At 47.8% G+C, this 15,687-nt stretch overlaps 1 protein-coding gene across 1 annotated transcript in view; it reads right to left on the minus strand.

The window, feature by feature from the left end:
• Positions 1 to 254: 254 nt before the first annotated feature.
• DCDC2C (doublecortin domain containing 2C) overlaps positions 255 to 15,687 on the minus strand; it is a 114,040-nt gene continuing 98,607 nt past the window's right edge. The window contains exons 9-10 of the mRNA XM_073241814.1: positions 3,760 to 3,804; positions 255 to 601 (exon numbers count right to left, since the gene is read on the minus strand). Of these exons, the coding sequence (XP_073097915.1) occupies positions 578 to 601; positions 3,760 to 3,804 (69 nt within the window). The 3' untranslated portion in view covers positions 255 to 577. The remainder of the gene's footprint in view (positions 602 to 3,759; positions 3,805 to 15,687) is intronic.

The following is a 15,687-nucleotide window of genomic DNA, read 5'->3' on the forward strand; positions in this document are numbered from 1 at the left end:
AGATGCCTTCATGCACATTAAATAGGAAAAAGAACTTGCAGGTAACTCTGCAGCAATGTGTCATTCTCAGGATGGCTGGGTCACTGGATGCCAGATTTGGGCTGATGATCTAAGGGAAAGCTGAGCAGAGATAATACACGACGTGTCACTGACCACATCCCTCGTCTCCCAGCCTCTCACTCAGGGAACAGAGGAAGGAATCCCAGATGGATTTAGTCTTAACCATTTTTTAAAACTTTATGTCTGTCCACCAATATACGAAATTCACAGTTTTAAGATTCTACTAACATGCGTCTTTGGCATGATGTGAAAAATAACATCTAATTGTACTTTCATTCGCCTTCTGATCCTTCCAGCTTCTGACTGTTGCTCGCCGCACCCCGGCTGACGTTGTTTTCGTGGCATTTCATTTGCTCTGCGGGTGCTCGTCCCCGGGGTGGCTGTCCAGGGGTCGCTGTTCCTCTGACTTTTCTCCTGATCGTCTTGGTGGTGGTTCTCGCGCCTGAGGCCCCACTGCTGCCCCTCTGCGGTCCTCCGTTGTCACTGGTCTCCAGTAGCAAAGGGGAATGTTTGCCTTCTAGAATGTCATGCGGTTCTTTTTCTTGTTTTCAGTAAACAAAATAAAACACAATCACCAATAAACACGGCAGCACATCTAACCAATGTGCAATAAATCATAAAATGAGAAACGCTGTTACTGTGTCATTGATTTCATGGTGACAGTGATAACAGTAATAAAAACAATTTTCACTTAGGGTATTGCATTTACAATGCGCTTTTATATATATTATCACTTGCAGTCTCATTTGGCAATGAGATCTCAAACGAGCATAAAATAGGCAGGACAGTAGAGTACCAGGGACCCCAGGAGAAGCAAGGATAAAAGATGTGCCAAGTATCAGTTAAACAGATACAATCTGTTAGTTGCTTAAAAAGTGAAAATCCATAGGAAAGACTCTTCCCTTCGGGAGTCCTGAGGAAGGCGCTTCCAGCAGCATGAAAGGACTCAGGGCAGGGCGGTCCAGAGGCACCTCCCTCCGGAAGAGGCTCCGACACCCGGAACAGCCGGGAGGGTGCGGGCGGGCCGTCGTGTGCTCACCAACCTGCCCCGACCTCCCCTGCTCTCAGGAGCACCGTTTGGCCCAGGGAATCCAGGGCTCCCCCTGAACTGCCGAAGCACCACGGGAAATAACATGTGGGAGGGCATCTTCAGCAAGAGGCCCCACAGAACCTGCGAGAAGCAGGGTCCCTGACTGCGCCATCTGCCTGCTACCATCCCTCCAAGCCTACGCTTCCTCTGGTCTGCAGAAGCCACGCCTGGACCCCAATCCAGAAACCCCACCGCCAGCCTCATCGCCATCGCCACTGGCACCTCCATCCTGTGGCCGAGCTTGGTGCCCTCCCAGAGGTCTGTCCTGCCCCGGCAGCCCCGCCTGGCCCCGCCCGCACACCTGACAGAAAGCTGTGGTGCAGGGGGTGCTCCGTGGCTCCGCCTCTGTGCCCTGATGGCAGAGTGACCATCTTCCCACATGGACTGAGTCGCATCATCTCCCTGCTTTAACACCATCCACAGGATAAGGGCCAGATCCTAAGGAGGACACGCAAGGGCACAGCAGTGACGGCCAGCAGACCAAGGCTGTGCCCCCTCCCTGGGGCAGAGTGCCAGCCTGCAGGGGCGGCGGTCGGGGTGGGGGTCTAGTTCTGACCGAAGGGCTGAGGTGGGTGGCCTGCCGCCCTCTGGGCCTACGTGGCTAATGTCTGATGGAACCTGCTCCTCACTCCCCCAACCCCAGAGCAAACTCAAGGGCCGAGTGTGGAAAATCGCGGCCTGAGTAAGTCACCGAGTCACCGCCACGAGGAGTCACTCCAACCCCACGGGGCGCGGCGGTCAGGCTGCTCACTGATGGTGGGAAGCCCCTGAGTGGGGGGGGTGCCCTCACCACGGCTCGGCGGAGCCTGCTCCCCTGTGCCCGCACACAGGGCCTGCAGGGCTGCCGGTGTCTGTGTTTCCACCTTCCCCCTCTCCCAGCTGCGCCCCTCCCAGTGCACCACCAGCATCGGCCCATGCTCACCGCCCCTTTACCCAGCGCCCCTCAGCACCTCCAGCTGGGCAGCTTCCCACCGGGCCCCCGCAATCCACTGAGCCATCTCCGCCCTTATGAGGTCTGTAAACCCCTGCAGCCTCTCTCCTGGGCACAGGCAGCTGTTTCCCGCTCAGGAAGCTTCTAGCATGTCCAGTACAAACCTGTGTGTCTCTATCCGTCTGCGCCCAAAGCCCTGTTCACCTGCCCTTGTTTAGAACAGAGACACTGATGCCCCCCGTCTCCAGCACAGAACTGGCAGTCTGTTCTGTTTTTGAAGAATGACGGAGCAACATGCGAGCCCCGGCTCCTCCACCTACTTCAGAACCATCTTGGACAAGTCACCTCACTTTCTGAGTTTCAGTTATGCCTTTCTCAAAAACAGGAGTAAAGTATGGGTCTTTAAAAATGTAGGATCACAGGGAAAAGTGAATGGAAGCATACCGTGGGCTGGAAAGGTTGAGATGTACATGATATGATGCTCATTATGATCATATAAAAGTTAAATAGTGAAAAATGGAGGGGGCACAATTATAGAAGAAAACCTCAAAACCATTACAAGGTAGCACAGGAGTAAATGCCGAGTGAGGGGCAGGGGCTGCGAGGGCTGCAAGGGTGGGAGCTGCCTCCGTGAGCCCCAGAACTCGCTGCTCGGCACTAGCTAAGCACCCACTCCTGCAGGCAGCCAGCCATGCTTCTCTGAGCAAAGCCTGCCTGTCCACCAGGCAACATGCAGGCAGTGACCGCCTTACTAATCTTTGTTTCTCAAATGCCAGCTCAGCCCAGCACATGGAAGAACTCGGAGAATATTTGACAAGTGAGAGAATAACAGAATCAATAACGAATGAAGCAGCTGGCCCTAGTCCCGCATATAAAGCCTCCCAGAATCATATAAAATTCAAATATACAAAATTAAAAACAGAATTAAGATATTAAAGTATGTTTACATGAATAAGATAGTACCATAAGATGTAATTTAAAATCACATTGAATATTACTAAAAAGTAAAATAATGGGTCCTATATCCATATACAATAAACTGGATCTCCAAAACCTCTGAGTTCTCTATGCCTTTTAAATGCAATTGCCAGTGAGATTTTCATGGCCCTGCGTACATGCCCTCTACGCCCTCTTTCAGGGCTGAGCCCATAAGCCAACAGGCCTGGATAAAGGGCTGCAACATTGGCATCATGGCACCTATTTGTCTGCAGTCTCCTCTCTGAAACCTGGACTTCTTATCACAAGTTTCAAGAGCTTTATTTTTTTCTCTTCTCTACTTTTTTTTTCCCTACAAAATATTATAAAGGTAAATGCAGTCAAAATATGAAAATAACTGCATGACTGAATGATGAGAAGCCCGCCTGAACCGAACTGTCGCTGACAGCGCCACAAAGCAGTGTATCCGACCATCGTGTGCCAACGGGCCTAGAAACTGTGCCACACACAATGCGGCTTAGAGGGGTCAGTGCGCAGCCACGAGAGGTGAGCAGTTTGTCAGACGACACAAGTGGAAGGCCACCAGTCCATGGAAAGGTGGGCGGGCACCGAGGGCGGGGGCGGTGAGTGAAGCAAGGGGACATTTCAATGGGAGCCCACAAATGGGAAAAGTGGGCACAGAGCCATCACCCGCCTGCATCACAATGTCCCACAAATGCTCATCAGTGATTCACTCTCTTACCAGGAACCGGAACCACTTCATTCTTGCAGAGGTTCTTGAGAGATGCTAAACAGAAGGAAAAATCCAGATATTAATAAACTGACTTACATACCAGGAGGTTCGGATGTAAGGTCTCTCACTGAGGGAGTTACTGGAATGCAGTCAAGTTGACTAATTTGGAGAGAATCTAGGGCCGATTTTGGTAAAAGTATAGTCATGCTTTATTATACAGGAAGTCATGCCAACATTATGCACACTAGCTTCTGAGATTGCAGGGCAACTAGGAGAATTTTTATCTTCTTACTTTTCTTCCTCTGAGAAAAAAGCACATTTTCATCAAGGTGTTTTGTTTTGTTTTTTTAATCCTTCCTCATGCTGTCTCACTGTGGGCAGTCGGGGGCATAGGGTGGCATTTCCCTTGCTCCACACAAAATTAGTAGGTAGCAGTATCTCCAGTTATACCAGTCAGTGAACTGTAAAGAGAAGGTGTTGGGTACACCCTACGAACAACCAGAAATGCACACCAACTCAACGCAGACAGCAGCTGCTTTTCAAAAACCTCAATAGTAAATAGCAATAAAAATAGAATATTTAGTCTGTGAGGAAAATTCTGCCACTGGAAATATATCATTTCCATCGATACTTGCAAGATCCAACACTAATCCACACAGCATAAACAAATGCAATCAAACTGCTGCAGATCGGCCCCATTTAACATCTTATCTGACAATTCTGCTTTGATTTCAGGTATTTTGAAGTTCATGAGACTCTGCCAATTCACTGACATAGCATGAAAATATTTGTTCTATTATAGATATATGCTCCTAGGCATATCTGCATCAGGGTTTTCCACCGGTATAATTAACACAGAAATATTTTTGCTAATAAGCACTTCAGTTAAATTGAACTCAGGAGCCAAAAAATTAGACTGAAGCTGTTCTGAAGACCCTGACATTTTGGCAAGTGAGATGAAAAAGAGGTTCAAGAGCAGCTGGGGGAGCCGACAGTCACTGGAGAAGAAATTTGAGAAGCTGTTAGAGGAGTTGATTGGAGACGTTAAACTGCGGGCAGCAGCAACCCAGGGAATCTGAAAACTGGGGCAGAGAGAAAAACGAACTAGAATGAAAAGTTGCAAGAGACGGCTGGTGTGGATGACAGCTGTGGGACGTCAGAGGCCACCAGGAATCAGACTTAAACACAACAGCTGGAGGAGGTCAGAGGGACCACGGCCTTTGCCCACAAGAATTCCACCGGTTGTCCATTTTAAAGTAGGATGTGATCCGCACATGTTGTAGGTACTGTATTCAACACTTGCTTTGAAACCCAGTTTTCATTTTCACTTATTTTTTGTGACTGTGAGAATACACAGCAGCTGCTAGTCATGAATTCAGACGTCAGGCTCAAATCTGTGAAAATAAACTGAACGTTTTGGTTCAAGGTATAATTCATTTTGAAAAGTTAGAAGCCCAAAGTTAGACAGTATTTAATTTTTGTATTTGGTAACTGATACCTAGGCATCTGATTTCCCTGTGGGCCAGAATGTTTTTAAATAAATCAGCAAAAACATTTACCAAGTCCTTATAGAGGGTTACAAAGGAAACCAAAAAGTAGTTTGAAGTCATAAAATCATGGACGGTGGCTCAAAGGATTTCTGTCCATCCGGGGACCTAGAATAATGTTGACCTGTGAGCTCTTCTGCAACCAGTAGGGATATATTTTATTCTTAAAATAATTTTAATTTTTTTGTATTCAAACATGCTTATCAGAAAATCTGTAAAACATTAAAAAAAATAAAAAGGAACTCGGTCTCAGTCACAGACTCGCCACATGCTGCTGTAAGTTGTAACGCAGACGGAGTCTGGTGGCAGGACAGACCGGACCTCCGATCTTACACCCTTAGGGTGAACGTCCAGATGCGGCCTGCTGGGTCAGAGGCACACACACTTCGTGCGTGTGAGCAGGTGGCCCACTGCACGCCTCCACCTCCGGGATGGCCTCCCAGCCGCCCCCCAGGGGCTGGCTGCGGCTTGCTCCTCGTCGCCTTCTCCAGACTTGCTCCCCCCCTCCTCCCTACAGCCTGCAGCATCTTTGCAGTTCAAGTCCTCAGACCATCCTAGCCCTCAGAAGAGGAGTCTGTCCTCTCCTGCACCCGATTCCCTTGGCTCATCTGTCTACAGGGCAGCCCCATCACTGTCCTTGGGCATCTCAGCCACTGGGGACAAACTTCCCATCGCGACTGCTCAGTCCCTTGGCCTCCTTACATTCACTGACCCTGTTCTCTGTCCTGCTCCCAGGCCCTGCCCTGGACGCTGAGATTGGGGTTCCTCACAATAGTCCACTGAGGAAAAACTGTTTCTTTTAACTTTTTATTTTGCAATACTTTTTGGTTTACAGGAAAGTCATCAAGATGGTCGAAGAGGTCCATATATGATTCCAGGTAAACATCTTACCTAACCATGGTGCATCCACGAACTAAGACTGACACTCAGATGACACTATTAACTACAGACTTTATTTGTATTTCAGCAGCGTTCCCACTGATGTCCGGGGCCCAGTTCAGGGCAGCACGCTGCATTGACCCGTACGTCTCCCGGTCTCCAGACTGGACAGTTTCTCAATCTTTCCTGATTTCTCATGACCCAGACGCTTTTGAAGAACACTGACTAGGTATTTCGTAGAACGCCTCTCAATCTGGGTGTGCTCAATATTTTCTCATGAAAGAACAGGGGCTGTGGATTCGGGGGAGCAATGCCAGAGAGATGAGGACCCCCTTCACTGTACTGGAGCCTCGTCATATCCACAGCACTTTCTCACCGCTGACAGGGACCTTGATCACTCGGTGGGTGGGCCCATCAGATTTCTCCACTGTGAAGTTTTCTTACAAAGACGGAAAATCAATGGTCTTGGTCCTTCTCTTTTATTTTAAATATGAAAAAAATAAGACCCAGAGAAGTCTTCAGAGGAGCGCTGGGCACAGTCGCCTATGCCCTCCCACGAGTGGGCCTCAACCCCCTCAGAAGAGAAGGCGCAAAGGAGACGGCCAGGCTGGCCGTTGGACGTTTCAGGCCCTTTCCTAGTCGAAATTTCAGTCGTGTCAGAAGCTATTTATTCTTCCTTTCCTCACACTGATAACAACATACCAGAGTCTAATTCGAAAGGAACAATAGCTAATTTTGCCACTGGTGCCATGCCTCTGAAATTGGCCCAGAGCTAGATGGGTGTCAAGTGGCACAGACAGGAGTGCATTCCCGACCAGGCACTGTTGGCCGATGTTCCAGCCTGCTTAGCACACAGGAACCGTGAAATGTCACCTAGAGGACCGGAGGTGGCTGGAGACGGAGCACAATGATAAAGGCCTGACAGGCAGAAAGGGCCCCAGCCAAGCCAAGGGGTGCCAACCGCTCGGACAACACCCGCAGGCAGATGCAGAGAACGCATCACCTCATCTTTGCAAATGGTTTTAGAGTTTTCAGTACACTTTTAGGTCACCTCTCTCGTTTGGCACCACAGCAGTCAGGTGCTGCAGACTCTGCAGACCAGGAAATAAAGTTCATAGAGGTTAGGGGACGAGCTCTGAGTCCACGGACAGCCAGGGGGCAGGGCGCATACTTGCCCCCAAACCCTACATCCACTACACGTACCCCTGCACATGTGGGTGAACTGAATGATTAAGGTTCATTTTAATGCTCAGTTCCTCTGATTAACATTTGCTTCTCCTTTTCAATTCTCAAATGTGTTCAAAGCAAATTTTATATAAGTACATATTAACATCCTCCTTCCGACTTTGATTTAATAATAAGAACTTCTCCAGGACCATTTTGGAGGTGCGCTGTCTACAATGAAGAGAAAGCCTGCACCTTGTTTTTATGGCTACCAGGAAGGCAAAGGGCACCACCCCTGGTCATGCACCCCATGCGTAAAGCGCACGGCCTTCCACACTGAAGGGAAGCTGCTGTACAAACCCAACTTGTTTTATAGTCACTAGGAAACAACTTCTATGATCCTCAAAAGGTGGTTTAATCAGGCCAAGGTTATTCACCCTAAGAGAGTAGAGGGGCATCAGAGAGGTGAGGTGCTGTGCAGGAAATGCATTCTAGCACAAGAAGAGAAGTTGCTGGTTCTCAGGAATAGGTCACGTTCAGCAGTTAGGGAGTATCTAAGAAGGAAAAGGCATAGTGACCCATTTCCTGCAGAAGCCTTTGGGTCATATTCTAACAGCAATGAGGCTGGGGTCAGAGCTCACACCCCCAGACAATTAAAGCCGATCACACCGCGTAGCCCCATGACCGCCGAGCCCTGTTCCCCGTGGCTGCTGTCCCGGCACCACCCTCCAGACTCTCTGCCCAGCCTCAGCACCAGCTGTGGCACCGAGGGACGGGCAGCTGTCCGCACACTCTCTCCAGTCCAGCGAGGACCTTGGAAGAGCCAGGCCCTGCAACAAGTTGCAGCAGACCCGGGAATCAAAGTGAGCGTCTGGTACACTGAGCGCCCAGCGCCCCTGCGACACGTCTGAGTGGACACCAGCCTGGGATAGTGGGGATGGGCTGCCGCCGGGTCCTCGGACACAGGCACAGTGCTCATTCTCCTTGGCACCACACTCCATCCTAGGCACCGTTTTTTATCTAAGTAAAAGGTCACCAAATATCACCAAATGGATTTGCCAAAAATTAAACATCTCAAATAACAGCACTCATAATTTATAGAATCCGAAGAAATATCAACTGGCTAAGCTATTGCCTAAAATATCTTGTGAGACTGCATGCTGACGGGTGTCTGGGTCAGGGCCTGAGCCCCCAGGCCAATGGGAACCATTTGGTTTTCTTCCCGTCTTCCTTATCCTTGGGTGAATCAGATGCACATTCAGTAGAGAAACGTTCTGCATGGCTGACATGGGCAGCAGCCGGCAAGGGCTGCCTCACGAGCCTCCGTGGTATTACCAGGAGTCAGCTGCTCCTTCCCCGCACCTGCTCACCAACTGCCATTTCTCAAAGAGAGGGACCTCCATTCACAAGGGAAGCTGAGACTCCAGGTTAATTTCACACTATGGTGTAAATATCTCAGAGCAGCTCCCGGGAGCAGAGGCCTTGTCCACCTTATAGGAAAAGAAGAAAGTCGGGAGAGGGGAGGAATCCCAAAGGGGTAGGGGAGGGGAGGATGGGCCTAAGGGAGCTGAGAGCCCTGAGACTGACGGCCACCACTCTGCTCGGGGCCACCTGTCTGCTTGAGGTCACCTGTCTCCTTGGGGTCACCTGCCTGCTTGAGGTCACCTATCTGTTTGGGGTCACCTGCCTGCTTGAGGTCACCTGTCTGCTTGGGGTCACCTGCCTGCTTGAAGTCACCTGTTTGCTTGGGGTCACCTGTCTGCTTGGGGTCACCTGTCTGCTGGGGTCACCACTCTGCTTGGGGGTACCTGTCTGCTGGGGTCACCTGCGTGCTTGAAGTCATCTGCTTGGGGTCACCTGTCTGCTTGGGGTCACCTGTCTACTGGGGTCACCACTCTGCTTGGGGGTACCTGTCTGCTGGGGTCACCTGTCTGCTTGGGGCCACCTGTCTCCTTGGGGTCACCTGCCTGCTTGAGGTCACCTGTCTGCTTAGGGCCACCACTCTGCTTGGGGCCACCTGTCTGCTGGGGCCACCACTCTGCTTGGGGACTCTGAAGAAAATCAGAAAAACAGCAGGAAAACTAAGAGAAGCTTGGTTCAGGCAAGCAAGTCTCCCAGCTTTACCTTAAGATATAAAATGAAAATTTAAACATAAGCCATAAAGATTAATTTTGTTGGAACAGGCTGTCACCGCCAGTCAAAAGAAGCCGTCAAAACAGACAGCACCTGAAAGCACGGCAGAGCCATCATGTGCTTTTGAACTAAAAATGTGTTGATCGAAAAGGCAAGTCGGTCACTGGCCACGAGGTCCCCACACGTTATAAGGACGCGTCTTGCCTGCTAGACCTAAAGCCTCCCCAACTGTTAGCAGCCCTTTGAGTGACAATCAGTAACGGGTCACCACAAAGCCAAGCTAATCTGTGAGCAAAAGCAATGGTACAAATTCATCTTTCAGCAATTCCTGAGTTGCCAGATTGACTAAAATCATAGCAAAAAAAAAGAAAGACAACATCTAACAAAGTTTTCAAGCGGAATGAAAATCTGCCCGGCCGTATGCCTCGTGATTCTGATGCTCACAGAACCCAAAGGGCCCGAGCCGAGGGGACCCGCGGCCAGAGCCCCGGGCACTGGGCAGCCTGTTCTTGTACCTGCGACTTTGCCCAGGGACTGTGAACGCCTTGAAGCAAAGTAAAGTAGTTTGAAAATCACAGAGGCAAAAAATAATCATAAGTCTTTTTTCCTGATTCTTTTGTTCCTCCTCTTTGAATATCCCTCCACTTCCCAATTCTCAAAAACAAACAAAAATAACTACAACTGAACACAGCCAAAATATGACTCACAGTGAGAATAAAAACTTATTACTGCCTTGAATTAAACTTCCGGGACTTAAAATTATCTTTCTCTCAGAAAAATGAAAGTTGAAGACCTTCATGAAATATAAGAATGCACTGCAGTGTTCTGGAAACAAGTGTTGCAACTGGGAAGAATTCCAGGATTTTTAAGCGCCTGACTCTATGGATGTTGGCAGGATGGATGGCCACTAACAGCCATAAGCATTCAGAGGGAAATGTAACATTTTTTAAAGGAGGTGTGACATGGGCTATTCCCTTCTCCCTAATAAATCTTTGTGTTGGGCCACAGTTTCTGGTGGCCTCGGATTGGCTGGTTAACTCCAGCAGCCCTACAGAACGGACCTGAAGGACAAACTGCCCAGAGGCCCTCAAGGCTACAACTGAACCACAGAGTTCTGGGGTAGAGCTGGCCCAGAGGTAACCTGGCCACTCGGAACCACCTGCAGGGTCGTCAAGTCCCTCACAGCCGCTCCTCAGGTGACTCGGTGCTGACAGTGTGGATGGGGCCCCCAGCAAGCCCACACGTAAGGGCCAGCCCCGAGGCTGGGCTGCCCCCCTGCACCCAGCACGCGGCCTCACTGTCCGTGCGGTCAGAGAGGGGGGAGAAATGGATGTGCTTGAATTTCTGCTTTCCGCTGTCACCTCTGTCACCAAGGACAAGAGAGGTGACCGTTCTGTTTTCTCCTCTGGAAAATGAGGATTATCACCTGGCAAGGCTGTTAAAGTGAAAATAAAAATCAGAAGGAAATGTCTATGAAGGGATTGAGGAAATTGCATATTTTTTAATTATTACTGCAGCAGATGGCTGTACTTAAGGCTCAATAAAAGCCTGTAGCATTTAATGGGATTTTTTTTTTAAGTACTCAAGACCTTACTGGCAGGGAAGGGCACGGGAGGGCTGCAGAGAAGATGGGTCCGACCCACTGAGAGGCCCTCTGGTGAGCGGCCACCTGAAGAGCATCCTTCAATTAAAAACCCAGGAGGAAATGCAAAGAGAAGCAGTGGTCAGGCGCACATTCTAGTCGACAAGATTCTGAGTTGACACTTGCATCAGAGACAGACTTGGGGTGGACGGGGGACTCCTTCCTGGTCAGGAGGGCAGTTTGGGGCCCACATGTATGTGTGGTGCAAACACTGTCTTTGTGTTTTCATCTCTGGGGTATGCACATTATAGAGCTCTTTTCTTAAAACACAGAAAGTATCTCTGGTCATCTTGTTGGTGTCTATCATCCTGAATGATGATTTTTCTGTTAAGTTACCAGGAAGAGTAGAAAATCGGAAGGTGGACATTCCCCAGCATCCAGTGGAGATCCTACATTCACAGCATCCAAAGGGAATCCTATTTCCTCAGCATCCAGTGGAAATGGTTGTTGAAAAATTCAATTGAGGGGATATCAACAATTACCATGGAAGTTTAAAGTTGAAATGCAGACACCCTGATAGAGGGCCAGTCCCGGGTAAGCTTGTTTCCCTGCTGGCTCACAGATGAGAAATGATGGGAAAGGTCACCTGCACAAGGACCTCTCACTACTGTCCGGAAGCCTGGCAGCCAGCGACCCTCCCTCACCCAGCCCCGCGGGTCCCAGGGCCGTCCCTCTCCGGCTCCAGGCTGGCTCTGCCTTCCGGCGCCCGAGGTCCCAGGGCTCTCACATCCACATGCAATTCTCAAGATGTCTTTTCCCTTCAAGGTGTCCCCAGGGTTATTTTTATCTGACTTTAACTGTGGGAAAATGCCAAGATAAGTCAGCTAGTGAGAGGTGGCAGGTGACAGCCTGCCCAGGGACCACCTCCCTCGAGCTGGTGCAGCTCCCTTCAGCCTCCCCTGCAGCAAACACACCCCAACCATCATTCCTCAAGGGGAGCGATGCTCAGGCCCTTACACGTGGGGTTGGGGAGGGAGGGGCAGCAGACAGCACTGGGTGATCCTCGCTGCCGGGCGACCTCACAGGACTCTGCTAGCCCACGGGATCTTAATCACATGCTTCAAAAAGAAAAAGGGCTGCAGGTGTTTTGTTTGGGGACTAAATTACATCCAAAGAGCAGAGCACAAAAGCTATTGATAAAGATCTGACACAGTTCAAGGCTGTGGAATGACCCATAGGGCTTTACACTCCTCCCCGTGGGTAGGAGACCTTCAGGCCTCGGAAGATGCCCTGTGAGTAAGTTCTGGCCATGACATTACAAGTTCACTGACAGAGGAAACAACCATGTGACCTTGGGAGGTATACCCACCCTCTCTATGCCTCAGTTTCCTCATCTGTAAAATATCCAACTTACACAATAAAAAGTTAATATGTCCTCAGGATTTTTACGACTGGCAAAGCATTTCCAAAGCATCCTGTCATTTGATACTGCAATGCATCAGGTTCCCACTCCTCACAGCCCGTATGTCACAACAGAAAGGTACAGACACGGAAACCCTTTGTAAACTGCTTTCAAAACTGCAAATCTAAAGAATTACAATTATAAATAAACAGAAAAAGTTATAATTTGATGGCATTATTATGCGTTTTTTTACAGGGGGCAGAAAAGGGATGGTGGGCAAGAAGTAAGACTCTCTATTGAGTGTTCTCTGCACATTTTAACTGTATTTCAAGAGACAAATTAGACTACCTGTTTATAATAGGTTCATACAAGTGTCCTCACTCAAAGCTAACTTATTACGGAATATACACATTTCTATTTCTTCAACATCTATCTACATGACATACATTTTTGTGTGTGTGTTGTGTCTTAAGGGAAAGCTTTCCTTAAAAGACATTCGTGAATTGTCTTCCTGAAATAGAAACCATCAATGTTAGCGGCTGAGACTTTTATCTCTGAACTATAGACAAGAGTCCTCAGCTTCCGCTGGACCCTGAGAACTGAGGTCCACACGAAGGCGAGTTAGTCTACTGGAGATACCGATGCACCCAACGATGATTTCCCGAGACATGACAGCCTGTGCTGGAAGGCCACCCCCTCTCCGTGCTACAGCAAGGACCAGTCTTACCCTGGCTGGCCTGTGGGCCCGAAGATAAGTGAAGCCCACAGATCACTGCCCACTAGATAAGCTCCCCTAGTCTGGCCTCAGGGTCCAGCCCCAGTTGGTCGGACTCTGAACTCTAAGAAGCTCAGGGTCCAGGCTGGACGCCGGGACCTAAGGGCGCAGTTCGCACTGATCTCCATGGGTTGCTCCAAGCCCCCCACCACCATCTTGCCCCCCCCAAACGTTTCCCATATCAAAAACAATCCAGCTCCACCTTGGAATGTAAAAAACTACAAAGAGAATCACCCCTTCCTAATAACAAGAAATGGCCAGATAAGCTACAAAAGTATGACCTTCTTGAGCTCCTCTGGCAGTGGAGACCACAGGGCAACCAGCAAGCCTGGAATCTCAGGACAGGCAGACCCCAAGAACATGCAGGGGCTGAGCTCTGGCTTCCCTGGGGCAAGGACCCCCAAATAAGCAGCAAAAAGATTTCAGCCCAAAGTTTTAGTGAGTGTAGGCAAGCATGAGAGCATGCAGCCAGGGCTCCCGGGGCAGCTGGCTGGTTCTACACCAAGGGCAGAGAAAGCGCAGGGGAGCCTGGACCAACTGGCACCAACAGAAACAGAGGAGGTTCTTAAATAACAAAACATGTCAAAGGAACTTGCCAAAGGGACCCAGAAGTCAAGCTGAAAGAATTCCAATGGCCAAAAGGGGAACAATTAGAACAACAACATAAATAATATAAAACTGCATTACAACTAAAGTAGAAAACAAACATATAGGAGTACATAATGAAATGCATAACTGGTTCAATAAATAAATAAACCAGAGATAAGAAGCAAATATTCCTCACAGGAGAATTCCAAAAAACAGACATACAGATTAGGTTCCCCTCCTGCAGGCAGTGGTCAAGTCCCACCCTCCCTCGTTAGGAGGCTGACCTTACTGACTTACTCTCCACAAATCAGAGTAAGGAAGCGGTAAGTGGGGAATCCGATGGCACCACCTTAACCAGGTATGGAAGATTACTCTTCTTAGGGATGCCATGTGATGTCCCTTGATGTGATATAATAAGAACACTTCATCTCTGTGGCATTCCTCCTGACACCCCATACAAGTCTGATCACAAGAAAACATCATTGGGGGACATTTTATGAGGCCTGCATTGCCCTGATACCAAAATCGAACAAGAAATACAAGTTACAAGCAAAGAAAGCTGTACTCTAATAACCTCCTTGAAAACAGAGACAAGGATCCTTCACAAAATATTAACATGTTGAATCCAACTATATATATAAAGAAATATAATACACCATGACCAAGTGGGGTCTATCCAAGGAAAGCAATCCAGCTGAACATTGGAAAATCAATCAACTCAATTCAATATCTCAACAGACTAAAAAAAGAAAGCCACAGGTTTACCTCAATAGATGCAGAGAAATCAAATGATAAAATCCAGCATCCATTCATGGTAAAACTTGTAGCAAATGAAGAATACAAGGTAACTTTCTCAGTCTGATAAATGACAACTACAAAAAAAATGTGTATGAATGTATATTAATCACATATACATAAATATAAACGTACATGTATACATACACATACACATAGTTTACACTTAGTAATGAAAGTCCAAAGGTTTCCCCCTTAAGATCAAGAGGAATTCAAGCACGTGTGTTCTCACCACTCCTCGTCAACATACACTGGAGGCGCTAGCCAGTGTAATAAGGTAAGAATAAGAAATAAAGGCATCCATATAGGAAAGGAAGAATAATATGGTCTTGATTCACAGACAATATGATTGTCTAAGTAGAAAATCCCAAAGAATCTATAAAAAGCTACTAGACCTAAGGAGTTTATTAAGATTTCAGAACACAGGTCAATATACAGAAATCAATTGTTTTTCTATATATTAGTAACAAACAATCAGAATTTAACACTTTAAGTGCCATGTACAATACCTTCAAAAACAAAACAAAATACTCATGCATAAATATAATAAAACATGTGCAAGATCAGTAGGCTGAGTGCTAAAAAAATTGACTAAAAAATCATAAACCTAAATAAATGGAGAGATAGACTATGTTCATGGAATATCATATTCAATATTATTAATATACATTCTCTCCAGATTGGCCTTTAGATCAATGCAATCCCAGTCATTTCCACCAGGATTCCTACAGATATCAACAAATTGAGTCTGATATTTATTTGGAAAGGCAGACAATGCAAAAGAACCCAAAATAATGTTGAAAAGGAAGATAAAATTGGAGGTCCCATAATCTGAGTTCAAAACCACAGTAATCAAGAAAGTTGGGGTATTGGTAGAAAGACAGACACAGAGCAATAGAAGAAAATATTGGGTCCAGAAAAGCCCAACACATGTATGGTCGGTCGGCTATAAAAAATGTGCAAAGAAATGTAATACAGAAAGGAAGTCTTTTTAACAAATGGTGCAGGAACAATCAGCCACATGCAAAATATTAAAAAATGAACCCCATTCCTCCATTGGAGCACATAAAAA

This window comes from Manis javanica, chromosome 1 (genome assembly GCF_040802235.1).
Source record: "Manis javanica isolate MJ-LG chromosome 1, MJ_LKY, whole genome shotgun sequence".
NCBI classification, from domain to species: Eukaryota; Metazoa; Chordata; class Mammalia; order Pholidota; family Manidae; genus Manis; species Manis javanica.